The sequence below is a fragment of the Sebastes umbrosus genome, chromosome 20 (assembly GCF_015220745.1).
Source record: "Sebastes umbrosus isolate fSebUmb1 chromosome 20, fSebUmb1.pri, whole genome shotgun sequence".
Taxonomy (NCBI): domain Eukaryota; kingdom Metazoa; phylum Chordata; class Actinopteri; order Perciformes; family Sebastidae; genus Sebastes; species Sebastes umbrosus.
This window is the reverse complement of record NC_051288.1, coordinates 17,282,140-17,299,078: the sequence shown is the minus strand read 5'-3', so window position 1 is coordinate 17,299,078 and position 16,939 is coordinate 17,282,140. Positions and strand designations below refer to the sequence as shown.

The following is a 16,939-nucleotide window of genomic DNA, read 5'->3' as shown; positions in this document are numbered from 1 at the left end:
TTGTACTCCTTTTTTGCCTCATGTTACATATGAGACATTACTATGGAGTTGTGCCATAAAAAATAATACATTTGTAAAAGAATGTGGAAATATAAAGATGAATAAATAAAATAATAAATAAATGTGGACAAATAAAATATAAAAGTACAATTATAAGCATTTTCATTTATTTCCACATTTATTTCTGTATATATTTATATATATTTTTAAAAAACATAATTTTTTTGCATATAAATGACTCTTTCTGTGTATTTACAAAAAAATGTATTTATTTTTATATAATGTAATTTATTTATTTTTATCCCTTTACTTTTCCTTATTCTTTTCCCTATTGCTTTTGCTATTCCTTGAAGGGCCAAACTATCAATCAACTGGCTTTGGGCGAGCCTTCCTTTCCAGGCTGAGTCGTCAATTCCAGTCAAATACTCTATTTACATTTTTTTTAAAAGAGTAATTTATATGCAATAAATAAATAAATACATATTTTTTAAAAAAAGTATAAATAAATATATACAGAAATAAATATGAAAATGCCTATAATTCTTTATTTTTTATATGTCTTAATATTTTCGCATTTATATATTCTTTTATTTATTTCTTTTTAGATTTACACTTTTTTTTTTTTTTTTTTTTTTTTTACAGATTTACTTTTTTTCATGGCACTCCTCTGACTCCATACATTATGACCTCTGACCCATAAAAAAGCACTTCGGTGAGTCTTTCTTGGCACTGGGTGCCAAAATATAATTGTGCTGTAACTTATTAAAATTCTCAGGAAACAAAATGTTTCTATCATATTGCATTGGTTTAAAAGTTGTAATGACAAACTTCCTAAAAGGTGTCTTCAGATATACAGGCACATACTTATAAAGAATAAATGTTAGTTGGCTAATATATTCCTTCACAAAGTGTAATAATCAACAAAACAGTAATGGCTTAAAAATATATCCAAACATTATGTACCCTCCAGTACTGATAATACAGACAATAATAATGCAGATACACACTAATGCTGTATATCCTTCTTAGTAAAGACTTGTTGCATATTTTATACAGAAAACATCATTGCATTTAAGTTATTTTCTGGAATATACAAACATGTAAAAGAGAATCTTCATCTGGAAACTTCTCTTTTGTTCCAACATGTTGTGGACGCGAGTGAAGACAGACACAGAGCTAAAGTTTCTTAATTCACAGTCGGTAAGATTCATAGTTAAGACTTTCAAAATGAATATTCACATAATGAATAACTGAGTAAGTTACAAGAACCCAGCAGATGCAAAGAACTCGTCTCCGCTGAGGGATACTTTAGAAAAATGATCCTCTTATACTGAGAGTCACAGTGCCAAAGAGAATAAACTGTTAGATGCATTACAGTACAATAAAGTTAATTATCGTGTATTTTAGTAATTCAAATATAACTCCCTTTTTTTCAAAGCTTTGGAAGAATACGTAAGGCAACGAGTAGAGTGTGTTATTGCACACGGCGGCAGTAGTAGCCGAGGACTTTGCATTTCTCACACAGATGTTGTGGATGCTCCTTGCTCTGGTCTGATACGTCTAACCCGTCCGGTTTCTCCAGAGGTCGCTGGAACAAAGAAACAGAGAATTACTCATCACAGAAAGAGCTGTTAGTATAACCCTTAAATTCCCAGAAACAACAGTGAGGACATAACCTTGGCTTCCTAAGGGTTGTTTCTGGGTATTTATGGGTTATAATGACTTGTGGTGGAGTTTACGTTCTATAATTACACATAAATTATATATGGTATTTCATGTAAAGGGGACATAGCATGAAAAACTCACTTTTTTCAGTGCTTGTGTACATACATTTGGGTATCTGGAGTGCCTACCAACCCACAAACTGTGAAATAAGACAACCCTGTCAGCCAATCAGAGCAGACTGGGCTTTTTCAGGAGGGGGTCTTTAAGAGAGAGGCGCTTAAACGGAGCGTTTCAGACAGAGGGTGAATACAGGTATATTCAGACAGACAGTATGAGGAAAAATAATGTGTTTTTTGAACATTAAAACATGTAAACACGTTCAAGTAGAAACCCAAAATACAAGTATGACCCTGAAAATGAGCATGATATGTCTCCTTTAAATATTTTTTTGTGGACTCTATATTCAAAATGTGTCTATTTCTGGCACAAAAAACAAGTACATATAATCTAATTTCAATAAAATAAAGTGATATTGTGTTTTTCCAACTGAATTATATTATTGGCATATATCTTTATGGCTACTCATAAAAAAGTAAGGGGAATTTAGACTCATGTCCTCAATACTTGGCTACAGCTAGAGTCACAGATTGTGCAACAAACTAGAAAACACAGAGAGTACCAAAGCTGCACAATCCTCCGAATTCTAATTCTAACTACCTTTGAATTATTATTTGGTTAATAATTCAATTTTGATTAGATTGTATAGTATTGTTTTGCCATTTATAATCTGCATCAGGGACAATCATGGTGGTTGGTTGACTGGAGAAAAAATCACCTTTGGATGATATGCCATGACATTTTGCAGCATTACTCAGAGCTGATATTTGCATGTGTCATCTCAGTTTGTTCAATAGTTATGGAGTTTATATCAAATAAGCCACGCTTACAATAATTTGGCAACAATTATAGGAAAATGGTATGAAATATCAAAACATAAATGTTTACCCTTAAAACTCATGGTTTCTAAAGTTGTTTATAAAGTGACACATGGTGGCACTATTTACACCAAAAACGAACCACTTGTTCTTTTGGCCCATGGATTAACTTTCCAGCAAACTTCCCTGAAATCAGGTCACACATGTGTTAAAGATATCCTGCTATCTAAATAACAAACAGACAAATGGGACCGACAGAGTTAACCTTGGCAGAAGTAGAAGTTTTAGGTTGAACGTTTCAGTCTAGTATTATCATACGAAAGAGATAAAAATCAAATGTTATGACTATAACTATATATAAATGCATGTTCGGGTATTTTTGCAGTTGAAAATGTTTAACCTGCAACAGTATTGCTGTTCTACAGTTACACAGGATTTGATTTCTACACTTAAACTGGTTAGTTTGGGCCATGGAGAAAACATAAAGCAGCTCTTGGCCTCAAGGGTCAAACTACAAGGAAATATACTTTAACAACGTGCAGTTAGAAATTGGTTTTCTGCCATGTTGTGTGCAGCGAAGCAGTGTTTCCTCTGTGAGAATGCAACTGAAAATAGCGAGTAGGGTCCGTTCCAAACTTTGAGTATGTACGAACAAGCGGTCCTAGTTTGCTGATATCTTCTGTGTGTAGTTGGGATTTGCTGTTACCTGCTTATGAGGGTAAACGTTGATGTGGCACTTGATACATTCTTGTCCCATGTTGGCCCAGGAGTTCCCGCTCATCCACTTCCTCTTGCATTTAGGGCATTTATATTCACCGAAACACCTCTTCTTTCCCTGATACGGGGTCAGGCCTTCACCTTTGGGTCGAGCCTGAAAAGAAACACACAATTCCTACATTACTGACCTTGTCTGCAGCCCACTTGAAGCTTACTGCAGCTTAAAAATGAGACGTTTCTCAACGCATAAATGTCGACAGCTTTGCAAACATTTTGGCTTTTGCCTCTCACCACCTTCGACTGGAGGAGGCCTATTTGGTTTCTTTGGACGGCAGCCAACTCAAAGCTCTGCGTGATTAGAACGGGAAGTGATAGCAGCCCTGTTGGTGGTCAAGAGAGTTGACTTTATGGAGTGGTTTTGTCTCAGGAATGAGATGATTATTTATGGTTTCTGTCAATGCAAGTTAAAGAGCTCACTTGCTTTGATGCTTGATTAATGCGGTCCTGGAAGAGTGAGCCTTATACATTTCAAAGGGACCTTTCTTATCTTATCTGAACTATAGAAAGTGTAAGAATCTAGAAGACCCCTTGTGTGCTTTAGAAGAAAAACAGAAGATTTGGGAAGTTGGAATATATTGTAATGTTTAAGTTATTTGTTGGACAGAAAATAAGGAGTCTCAGCTTTCCCATTAGAAATGAACTGCCTCCCTCCAGCTGTGTTCCCGAGGGACCATAAAGGAGGCCCCGGCCTGTGGGGGGACCAATGGGAGAGGCCTCCCCGCTATAGGACAAATACCTCAAGCTCTCAGTCATCCCTCCCAGCTGGCTCCGACCCACCAATCACGACACAAAGATCTTAGCGGAGAGGAAATAAAACCCAGATGAACTCTGCACTTGTATAACATGACAAAATCCTAAACCCATCACAACGAAATCATATCGACAAGACTGGTTTAAATTAAAAAGCACCTCTGCAGCAAAGTAGGGCAAGACCAAATTAAGACTGAATCCGCACCACCAGAGGAGCTAAACGTCAAATGGTGTTTTGATTTCACAGCAGGAACATATGTCAGGTTCAAAAACGTCTTACGGATCATTTTATTCATTTCCAAGACGACGTGTGTTTAACAAAATATGTTTAAGGTTCCAGCAGTCAAGTCCCTGACTGTGAAGCAATTTTGAGGCCTGTGTTTGCATCATTTAGCCACCATGAGGCACTGTGGGAGGTCACTTTTGATGGCAGCCCCGTTTCCCAAGCGCCTATACAGGGAGAGCAGACGGAGCATCATCTTCCTGAGGGAGGAAACAGCTTTCATTCTGCAGAACAAGCAAAACAAACTCTACCTAAAGTCTGGAGCCCACAGGGCAGCAAAGGGCATGGCACAGTCCCGAGTTTCCACCGGTCCCATCAAAGATGTGGCACTGACAACCGACAAATGAAACTCACACTCGTGACCCGACGGTGACTGGATGCTCTTATGGAAAGCAGGAAAGTTTGAGTGAATGCAGAAAAATGCACAAATCTATCATCAAGCCTTCTGCACTCGTGACACAACCAGTTCATTTAACACACCTAAGAATAGTTTTCATTGTCTGCCTTGAAGATGCATTTGGGTTTAAATAAATATAATTTGAACTAAGACACTGTAATGTTTACCATGTTCATCATCATAGTTTAGTGTGTCAACATGCTAACATTTGCTAATTAGCACTAAAGACAAAGAGCAGCTGAGGTTGCCGGTAATGTTATTAGTTTTGCAAGTATTTGATCTAGACGTTTCTCGATTTACCGGTATTTACAATAATATTTGTGATATTTAAGGATGAAATATTGATGTTAATAAGTATATGATAATATTGTTTAAATAATCCATCGCCTCTTAAATCATTTCATATAAACAGTTATAGTTACAGACTCTCTCCACCTCCCTAGTGATATTTTTAGTGTAATTCATTTGCCAAAAAAAAAAAGCGCACAATAAAGTGAAAAAAAGGGATTGATAGCATTTCTTTTTTTATTATTATTTTCTATAGATATATCGCGATAACATGGTTATTGTGAATTTTTTTGGCCACAATAATCGTGTGGTGAAAATCTGATATTGTGATGGGCCCAATGGATGCGGAAGATACTTTACTTTATCACTCAGCAGTCGAGCCATTTTGGCTTCATGCGCCACTGAGCAACTGTCATAGGAATGAACGGGAGCCCTCCACCAACGCTGTATTCAGTTCTCTTTATACATCCATGGTGGGAACCTCTTGGTACCGCCAACATAAGGAAGAAAAGTCATCAGAATGTATGATGGGTGAGGACCACGAATGTCATCCCCGAAGCCACGCTGCTAGCATGGCTAAAATCATGAAGATGTTTTAAACTTGGTAAATAGATTGTTTTTTAACTACCATTTTCCATTTTTGGCCCCCCTTCTGTTTTCACACAGTAAAGAGAATCAACCGCCCATTTTCTCCCTAAACAGATTTTTCATATTTGACGGAAGAACCTTTTCAGCCTGAAACCGTATGTGAGAAAGTGTTTTGTTCTAAGATAAATAGATGTTGAATTCATTTATTATGTGCATTACAACTCATCCCAATCCAAAAGCCATAACTCCAGTTGTGTAACTTAAATCATCCCCAGAGTGCGCAGAGCGATGTAAAGCCAGATTTTAAAGGCTGCAGCAGATAAGCTTGGCCCAGATCCTTGCAGCCTGGTGAGAGAGGCCCAGGAGGTTGGCTGCCTCCCTCTGCCATCATCTGGAAACCATCAGGATAAACAATGGACTACTCCAAATCCCCCCTCCTCCTCCTCCTCATTCACTCTCTCCCCCACTTCCACAGCCCCATGAGACACTCATCCTGGAGAACACAGCAACACCAAGCCTATTGGATACCATGTGGTCAATTACTCCACACTAACAAACCCGCAGTGCTCTCTCTCCCTCGCTGGGTTTAATTTGTATCAGTCCCCCACATCACCGGGGAGAAGACCAGCTGTTACCAAAGCAAAACAACACATTACTGCCCGGACTGAAACCCACAGCAATAGGTCTCCTATGTTTTAAAGACTCCTGTGTCGACGCAAGTGATACTTTTCATTATCTTGTGAAATTAATTATCTCCGGGAGGGTTTAAAGCAACAAATGGATGACTTTCCTTTTTCACTTAAAGAGTATCTAAAGAGTATTTTGTATTTCTTATCTGTTTATGGTTGCGTTAATTTAGTTTTCTTGTAAGCTGTTTTGGTGTCACTTTTTACGATGTGTTTGTATAAGGGGAATGTATATCTTTACACTTTTATGACGCCATTATATGTTCATGCAAAATCCAATAAACAAAGTGTGGGGAAAAAAAACAACAATAATACGTTAATTACTAGTTATTTATGAGGCAGAAATGCCAAATATTCTCTGGCTCCTGCTTTTACAAGATAAGGATTTACTGCTTTTCTCTGTTTTATATCATTGCAACATACATATCTGTTGGGTTTTGAAGTGATGGTCGGACAAAACAAGCTATTTGAAGACGTCATTTTGAATAATAGTTGTTGTCCTACATCCAAGTATGATTAAAATATGTTTACTTTGTTAAGCATCTGTTGATTTCAAAGTAGACTATGGTGTAGATACTTTTAAAGGTAAGAGACTCAGAAGTCTTTGTCATGATGTGACATATACTACTATGTTTGCCTGATGATATACTTCAAATATAATGCAGAAAGTATTCAGAATACATTAGAAAAATGCCCCTTGGATTATATGTCACAGTTGTCATAACTGAAAATACTCAGGAAATCCAACCCATGTATCTTTATCTGAAGTATTACTTTGACAGACATATTAGATAATGATGACAGTGAAGTCACAGTTCCTGTATATGAAGCTGTAATCCTTCCACGCAGCCTTTCTGCAAATCTTGCACATCTGAAATACTGAATGGATTAACCGTCCCCCTCTCCAAAACAAATATGATTAGATAGAAACAACTGGAGGCCAAACAGCAAATGATTGGTTTTCTATTTTCCTACATAGCTCTCCAGATTTTAAATTTGCATCAATCCCATTATTGTTCAGAGCACGCAGAGCCTTTAAACTAGCAGAATGATTTCCACACACATATTCACAGACATTATTCCCCTCAGCATCTATATCACGCACACAGTGCTGCTTTCACAGAGGGAGGATTATCGACCAATACGCGTCCAGAGTGTGACTGAGCTCGATTCCTGGCTGTGGGCAAGTTGACGACATGCACAGCTGTAAACTGGCGTTATGTTTCACAAAGGGTGATTGACAGGGGCAGGTGGGCTGGCAGACAAACAAGAAATGCAACAGCACAATATTCCCAACTTCACGTCTAAACACAGCTGAGCAAGATTCATGAAGGCAAAATCGTATGAATGTGGGTCTCGTTAGGCTAACAAGCCAACAGTTTGATTTTATTATCATGAGCATACTACTCTGCAGTCACATCTTGAAGTTGTTGTACAGGAGGCCTGACAGCATTTCACAGCATCTGTTAAAGAGCAAATCGCTATCTACCTTCATACCACCCCATACTTAACCAAATATAGACTACTTGCTAGCAATAAGTTTGAAATGGAGTCTATTAAAGTGTGGGTCCATTATTTTGGTTTAAGTTTTTATTTAATTCTGTAGCTTCCCAGTGGTGTTCCTTATGTATTCAAACCCGAACATTAACATTTTTGTAGAAGTACGTATGTAAAAATATGTTTTTCTGCTGCTCCCGTTCACACCCGCTTTGCCTCGTTGTATTGCTCTCTTCAAAGCCACCAGACTCCATTCACAAAAACAGTAATTTTACCTCGCACAACGCGGGAGTACACACACAACCCCACTTCTAAAAATCCGATCTAACCCTTTTAGTTATTTCCAAACAGTTAACATTGACTCAGCTAGTGCTAGCGTTCTGATTATTCATAACCTTACTGGTTCGCTATGATTAGCTTACTTTGGTAACCTATATTTCACTGCTATTTGCTAACGTCTGAGTGGCGTTTCCATTGGAAAAAAACAGAAAAGAACGCAGATGGACCCGCCCTTTAAGGATATAAATCCTTCAAAAAACTTTCTGGCATTAATCCTCCCTAATAGTCCATGAGTAACTTCAACAGCAGGGCTCATCCGCATCTTTTTAGGGCCATAAACAGGATTTGATAACAACTCAAATCCCCAAATTTGGTATAGTACTGCCAAATGATAACGTATAGCTAAAGATGTGAAGTATATTTAGAGCCACAGAGAGGGAAACTTAACATTTCACCCTCATTTCCCTTTCCTTCACCTCTGTAACCCACGATGACACAATCCTCCGGCAACAAAAGTGATTTATCCTGAAAACACGCAGCCACATACAGACTGAGCTCTACACAGCATTCTTTTCCTATATGTTCATTGGCCTTAGAGTAGATGACAGCCACTAGTTTATCAGCAGGAGTCTATCTGCCCCACATACCAGGGTTTCCTCTATCTCGCTCATCCTCCTCAGCAGATGATCCGGCCAAAAGCAACAGACAGCCTACTGAGGACAGATAAGACGTTTTATCAGCAATGAAAACAAAAGGACCAAAGCAACAGGAATCAGACAGTGTTGCTTGAGATTCACCAGTTACACACTCGGCGATGAACTATATTGCTCCGCCACAAAACAACCCTAATGTCTTTATCAGTATTTGAACCAAGATATCAGCAGAAAAACACGTTCTAAACTTTTACTATGGATTAAACATACAAGATATAGGGTGTTATGTCAGCTTTAGAGGTGCTGGTACTTTTGGACAGATCCAGGCTAGATGTTTCCCTGTTTCCAGTCTTTATGTTGCTTAATGTTTAACAGACTGATATGAGAGCGGTATCAATCTTCTCATCTAACTCTCGGCAAGAAGGTGAATATCCGTATTTCCCAAAATGTTGAACTTTTCCTTTAATGATACGCTAAATTTGAAGCTACTCCCAGCAGCCAGCTAGCTCAAAGACTGGAAACAGGGGGAAACAACTAGCCTGACTCCGTACAAAACTAACAAATTTACACTTTGTATTTTGTCTGTTTAATCCGTAGGCTACAAAAAATAGAGAGTGTAAAGACGCAAGTATCTATTTTAACAGCTTGCTGGACTCCTTCCAAAGCTCAAAAATGAACACTTTGTATCTTATATGTTTAATTCGCGCAAAAAAAGAAATGTAAAAATGACAAATTGCTAGTAATAGGAAAACTTTTCCTTAAATGATACACTAAATATGAAACTATACTGCCAGCAGCCAGCTAGATTAGCTTAGTACAAAGACTGGAAACAGGGGGAAACAACTAGCCTGACTCCGTACAAAACTAACAAATTTACACTTTGTATTTTGTCTGTTTAATCCGTAGGCTACAAAAAATAGAGAGTGTAAAGACGCAAATATCTATTTTAACAGCTTGCTGGACTCCTTCCAAAGCTCACAAATTAACACTTTGTATCTTGTCTGTTTAATCCGTACAGAAAAAAGAAGTGTAAAAAAACGACAAATTGCTATTTTAGGGAAAATGTTGAACTTTTCCTTTAATGATATGCTAAATTTGAAGCTAATGCCAGCAGCCAGCTAGTTTAGCTTAGCACAAAGACTGGAAACAGCTATCTGGACTCATTCCAAAGCTCAAAAATTAACACTTTGTCGACCTATTTTGTCTGTTTAATTCGTACAAAATAGAAGTGTAAAAACGAGAACTTTTCCTTTAATGATAAGCAACAAAATAGAGTTACTGTAAGGACATTGAATTATAGGATGAACTAAAAATATCTGTTCCAGCCTTCAAAGACCAAATATAAATCAAGAGCTCCCTTCTATCAAAAGTCCCTCTTTCCAAAGTAATTATCAAAGCAGACGTTTTCCTTCCATTCAAACCTGATTAAACACTAACTGTAGGGACATACACCCACTTCCTGTGCTACCCACTGTTTCCAAAAACACATTGTGGATGCACACATCTCTGGGCAGCCGCTCGCTGGCCCTTTAAACGAGTGTCCGACCGACAGCCGCTCCTCTGCACAGACAGAGACAGAGAGGGACGGAGATGACTGCAGCCAAGCAGAGCTGAGCGAACAATACAGCCTGACTTCCTGACCTCTGGTTCCACAGCCCCTCTGGAGAAACAATGCTCTCCTTATTTAGCTCAGGCTCTTCCCACCATACACCCCATGTACTGTCAGCACACTGTCACTAGTGTACTCTCTTTACAGTAACCGGGCTCAGCTACTTAATTGGCAAGGGGTCATTAAAATGTTGTGACCCCGGGTTAAGGGGTGAAAGGTGTTAAACCTGTAACAAATTTGGTCTAAAATAGAAACAGTTTTTGCAATCAAAACTGTACAGAGAGATGATTTTCACATGATGACACTATGGCAAGTTGGAATCAAAGAGTTTTTTCTGTAACCCGACACATAGTAAGACATCAAAAGTGCTAAAAATGCCTCAGATTCCAGCCAACAAGAACAAAAAGCAGTTTTGTTCATTAGTTACAGCTTCGGGAAGAACTGAAGAGGCCTTTTGTCATGACAACGGCTCCGTAATCACCGCTACGGGTCTGAAATATTAGCAACACATGATAAAATCTGACATCATCTTTCTGAAGCAGAGCGCGAGTGGCAGAGAGCCAGCCAGCAGAAATGGTTTCCAGATTTTGCACATTTTAAGGGGCGTGGCTGTGAAGAAGAATCGTAAATATCTCAGGGTAATCCTTAGACGTCTTAACCCTCTGGTGAAGCACGTAACCCAACTCTCCGCTCACGCTGTCAACAGGATGTTTGCCACTTACATGCCGAGCACAACGTGGATAGCATATCTAATACCTTTCAGTGAGGCTGCAGCTCAAACGCATGGGCTCCACCTTAACTGGCACATTATTTTTCATCACCTAAGGCCTCCACTGAGGTACCATGTGTTTCTTTATCAAAGCAGCAGACTTTTAGAGTTGACATGGGCCCCACTCCACCCAGAGAGAGGCTGTTAAAGGCCCCGCACACCCACTTCCTGTGTGCTTCTTCTCTCATCTTACTGAGCCGTGACATTCTTTGATTCCTGTCCGCCGCAGCTCCAGTGCAAACCAGTCAGCTATGGAAGCCCGCAACAAACAGTCCAAAGAAACGGCTAATAAGACGTTTTATGCCACTCCATGAAAAACAGCTTTTGAACAAGTGATTTTGCAATGCTTTGATTTATGCCTCTCTGTTCTCCATTTGAAAGAAACATGCTGTGCTAAAAGGATGAACAGTTTCCCTTCTGGTCAGGTTATACATAAACACTGATATATACTCAAAGCTAAGTGTCAGTGTGTTGGTTGTAAGGCTTCTTTCCAACATTTTTTTAGACATGAACCTGACGAACCGACAGTAGCACACGCTTTCTGCCGCTGCGTTAGTCCAGGTGTGCACAGATGTGAAAATGAGCTATAAGCTCACTGCAAATTATTTTCCCTACATTCCTCACATTCCCCAACTATCTGTTTTCACTGCTGATCTGCACCAACCTCCTCTGTGTTGGCAGTGATGGAGGTGACAAGCTCTCAGAGACGAGGCTAAGGGAGAAAGTGATCAAAATGTCAAAAGGCCCCATCGTCTTTCCTACATTGGAGCAAGACACAGACTTCAGACAGACAGTCTTTGTGGTCATTTTGTGTCTCTTTGCGGTTGTTTTGTGATGATTTGTGGCTGTTTTGTGTCTCTTTTTTGGCAACTTTGTCTCTGTGTGCTCTTTTTGTCTCTCTTTGTGGCCACTTTGTCCCTGTGTGCTCTTTACGTGTCTCTGTAGTTGTTTTGTGTCACTTTATGGTTGTTAGGTGTCACTTTGTGGTTGTTTTGTGTCTCTTTGTGGCTGTTTTGTGTCTCTTTGTGGCTGTTTTGTGTCTCTTTGTGGTTGTTTTTTGTCTCTCTGTGGCCACTTTGTCTCTCTGTGGTCTTTTTGTGTCTCTGTAGTTGTTTTGTGTCTCTTTGTGGTTGTTTTGTGTCTTTTTGTGGGTGCTGTGTGAGTCTTTGTGGCTGTTTTGTGTCTCTTTGTGGCTGTTTTGTGTCTCTTTGTGGTTGTTTTGTGTCTCTTTGTAGTTGTTTAGTGAGTCTTTGTGGTTATATTGTGGTCGTTTGTGTGTCTTTGTGATTGTTTTGCCCCTATTTGTAGTTATTTAGTGTCTCTTTGCAGTTACTTTGTGTCTCTTTTGTAGTCTTTTTATGTTTCTTTGTGGTAATTTTGCTTCTCTTCCTGGTTGGTACCAAGGCCTATTGAAAGAGGCTGGGTCACTCATCATCAATGCGTCATATCTTTGGGGTGTATCACATGCGCAGTAAAATCTGGTCAAATTGAGCCAATCGCAACGCCCGTGTCCCAGCCTCCTTCAGTAGGTCTTGGTTGGTACGTGTCTCTTCGAGTGACATTTTGCAGGTGAAGGGGGGCCCCTGACACTTTGGGCCCCTGGGCCTGTGTGTAATCCATCCATGGCCAGAACAGATGTGAGCTGATAGACAGACTTTTTGCTCCTTGTTCTTCCTTGTTAAAGGAATCTTTTGCGATATAGACTTATTCAATTGCTTGCAGGGAGTTAGATGAGACGATTGACACCACTCACGTCTCTACAGTCAATAGCTTTGTAGCTTAGCTTAGCATAAAGACTTGAAACAGTTGGAAACAGCTAACATAGCTCTGTTCAAAGGTAACACAATCCGCCGTACTGGGTTTTGTGGGGGTTAGGGGGGGTCTTTGAACAGAGCCAGACTAGCTGTTTCCAGTCTTTATGCTAAACTAATCTTCAATCTCAATCTTCTCATTTAACTCTCAGCAAGAAAGCAAAAAGAGTGTATCTCCCAAAATCATACCTGTGTTTTAAATGGAATATTTTGAATGTTATAGATAATTAATTGATCTCTTGCACTAACAATGTCTTGTGTTCTAGATGTTACTCCCTTATTGTGACGTTTGACTCTCTTTTCTGACATATTAATTAGGATAGTATGTCTTAAGACCTCTGGCACAAATGACAAAAACTGGAACTTATAGAAAAGAGTTAAATTGCTAGAAGATCACTCAGTATTATTATCTATGGATGTTGCTTTCACGCTAACCAATCCTCTGTTTGCCTCACAAAAGGAAGCAATTATACTTCACAAGACTTCTTCATATAATTGACCTGTCAAAGTTTACCAGCTTTTTTGAATTTCTACTTTTTGTCCATACCTCACTTGTTGGACACATCCTGTCCATCAGTCATGTGATTATTCCCATTTTATTATTTCCACCTAACAAATGTCAGGCATTTCCCTCTGAACATGATCAATGGGGAACCGCAGCTGCGCATAAAGCAGTGGTAATATTTCTCTTGTGTTTGGAGTAGAGGTCGTGCCTAGTTCCACAAAGAAACCTATCATCTTTCATTAAGGGCCTGCTCCCCAGATCCAATCTGGCATCTGCTGCTCATTACCAACCTGTGGTGGTACATCTAACGCAAATATGTGCTGAGGAATCTATTTCACACTGGGAAAAAAGAGTACAAACATCATATTCTCACTTGGAATTTATAGTTTTAACACCATTATTATTTAATGGGGTGAAAGTAGTCCTACAACTAGGAGGAAGTTTGTGGATTTGAAGCGAGAATCACACCTCTGCACCTGACTGAGCATCACTGGCTGGCTCACCTGAGGGCAATCTTTGATGTAGTGGCCTTTGTTGAAGCAAAGGTGGCACAGGTAGTTGGGTGGCGGCCTTTTGCTGGGTTTGCGTGACTCTGGGGACAGGGAGAGGTCTGAGAAATGGTCCGCCAGAGAGCTCAGTCCGTCCACGATATTGTTGAGGGACCCGTAGGGCGAGGAGCTCTTGTAGAAATTGTTGTTCAAGGCCTGTCAGAGAAAAAGAAGAGTATTGTTGTGAGGCAATGTCAGTCCATCACCCTGATTGATTCTCCTGTTTTGTGCCTCTGACAGTAGCCGACTTTATTTCCAATTCTGCAGATGTGCTGCCTTTTTACTGCATTTACACTGTGGGCCAATAGTGTCCATTTCCTCATCGGAACAAAATGCCTTTGTCGTGCGTTTTTCCCAACTTGTACTATTGGCAGGCAACAATCAGCATCATTGTGTCTCTGGAGGAGACGGGCGCTATGGCACCGCAGGGAGGGAGACATGAAGAGCAGTCTGCAGACACTGGTTGTTTACTCTGAAGGCATCACAGACACAGAATTGTGATCAGATGCACATGTACATTGCACTGGTGATGTTCAGCATGAGACATCAAACCGCTGCATGTTTGTGGCTTGTGTGCAGTTACTTGTTTCAGAAAGTGATTTTTTATGCCAATATTTTAACCAAAAACTATTTTTTTAGTCAATTTTTCCTACTTTTCCTAAATGGGTCAGTTTTAAAATTGCCCCACTGAGTGAACACAGCACACTCCTCTGACCAGGCAGAGGCCAGCCAGGGTGAACTCTGAACATTTTTTAAAAATCCTTGTGAGAGGTCTTTCTCAACCTGCCATTCCCCCTGCAGCTGCACACTGACACCAGAAACATTCTGAACACACTCAGGCACTATACCAGGGTACAAAACACATATTCATGTCCTACCCACTCACCAGAGTGCGACCCAATGCAGGCATGCAGGTGAGGTTTACAGTATGGGCAACAAAAATAACCTGTGTGCATAATATTCATCTTTGGAGAGAGTTTTTTTTTTTTACATGCATGTACACAATGCAGTCCTGGACAATTTCCCCTCTCATTTTGACTCTTTATTTTTACCCTCAGACGTCACCTGCAAGCCTCAAAACACCCAAAAAGGTGGCATTCGGTCAATGAAACATCATTTTTGATTGCTTAATTTCAATGTTATTGTCACACAGCAGCCAAGACAAACACACACTGAAAAATACTGTGTAAAAGGTCATGTTTTTTTTATGTTTTATGTCTGTGTTGTATATTGATTAAGTCTCTTTTTGTACACTCTATGGTTCAGAGTCTATGATTTTCACACACTCAGGTAAAACGGTGGTCACCTGCAGTGCTGAAAGCAAACACTCGTGTCTATGGGCTCTTGCACACTAGGAGAAAACAGTGATAGAAGTTATCATGACCAACAAACAGAGAACAAAACACTACATCCTGTCAGACCACATAATGAAGACGACACACTGTAAACAATTGCTGTTAATTTACAGCAGGATTTCAACAGTATTAACCTGTTATTGCTAAAAACAGTGCTTTATTGTTAATACAAAAGAAAACTTGTTAAATTACGCTCATTTAACTGAACTATAATTTCTTAAAAAACAGCACTTTACTGCTGATCAACTGTCTAAAGTATCATCAGTAACAGTTTCATGCAGTATTTTTTGTATTCTGGGACCTGATCTGCACATGTGAGGCTTGTACATTGTACATGATTGTAAAAACAGTGAATTAGCTTTATTGTTCTTCACTCACATGTTGTTATGGTTTGCATTCTGTGCTTGTAGCCAGCTATAGACAGACATTTTTGGGAAAAGTGTCAACAAGTCTATTATAGCCTTTTTCCTAACAAGTGCCTTTAATTGTATTTAGTGTGACTATTCCTAAGTCTATTCATCTAGGCAAAAAATAATGTTTATTAAAATGTATGTAAAAAATACAACCTAAATAGTGCATTAAAACAAAACAGGAAGATAATGTAAAAGATGGTTGAAAAACAGCTATATAATGTATCTTTAAACAGTAAATTAACTGTAAAATACTGTGAAATTAATAAATAAAAAAAAAGTTCAAACTGTATTTTTCATTAACAGTACAAAGCTGTAAATTTCAGCGACAGTATAATAATGTTAATTTTACAGTAACATAAAGGCTGCCACTTCTTTACTGTTATTATTTTACTGGGAAATTCTTAACAGTGCACACAAACAAACATAAAAGTCAGTGAATGAGTGGAAGAAAGTTTCTAAACTATGCCATGCAACATGTTAATCATCATTACTATGACATATACCTCACTCCTCAGATGGAAGAAGTTGTTGAGATAGTTGGCGCTCAGATCAGCTGCACTTCGCTTGGAGATGTTCAAGTCCTGAGGAGAAGTGTCCGACTCGGCTTTGAACGCATCAAAAGTGCTGCTCTGGGTGTCTTGCAGAGACATGTAGACCCAGTTGAGCAGCTGTGCAGGTTGGTACACTGCAGGAGCACCAGTCTCCATAGCAGACATCATATTGGCTTTTTTGTTTTGCACAGCTTCTTTCAGTCATCCCCCTTTTTGCTCCTGCTGGATGGGTGTGATCCTTGTGTTCACCTGGGGAGTCCTGCAGGACCCCGGTAACCGGACAGGAGGACGCAGTGTGGAAGCATGAAGAGCACAAGCCTGAATGCCAGTTCCAGTGTGGAAGCAGTGAAGCAGCTGCAGGAGTCTCTCTCTGCTGCTGCGTCACAGCTTATAGGAGGTCCATGCAACATGAGTTTGCATCTTTCTGCTGCACTTTTATTCACATGTTTAGCTCCAGTGTACCAGCTGAGAGGGGACACTCATTGTACAGTATGATCTCAAACTAGGGGAAGGGAAAAAGTGAAAATGATATATAGATTTATTTTTTTAATTAGTTATTCCCAGTGTTGGAATGTACATT

The 16,939-nt window shown here is 39.4% G+C and overlaps 1 protein-coding gene across 1 annotated transcript; it reads right to left on the bottom strand.

Annotated features, from left to right (window-relative positions):
- Positions 1-590: 590 nt before the first annotated feature.
- On the bottom strand, positions 591-16,738 carry LOC119478870 (zinc finger CCHC domain-containing protein 24-like). Its single transcript, XM_037753874.1, has 4 exons — positions 16,312-16,738; positions 13,996-14,196; positions 3,307-3,471; positions 591-1,588 (listed from the first exon to the last, which is right to left on the bottom strand). The coding sequence occupies exons 1-4, from the start codon at positions 16,525-16,527 to the stop codon at positions 1,475-1,477; spliced, it is 696 nt and encodes a 231-aa protein (XP_037609802.1). The 5' UTR covers positions 16,528-16,738; the 3' UTR covers positions 591-1,474.
- Positions 16,739-16,939: the final 201 nt, after the last annotated feature.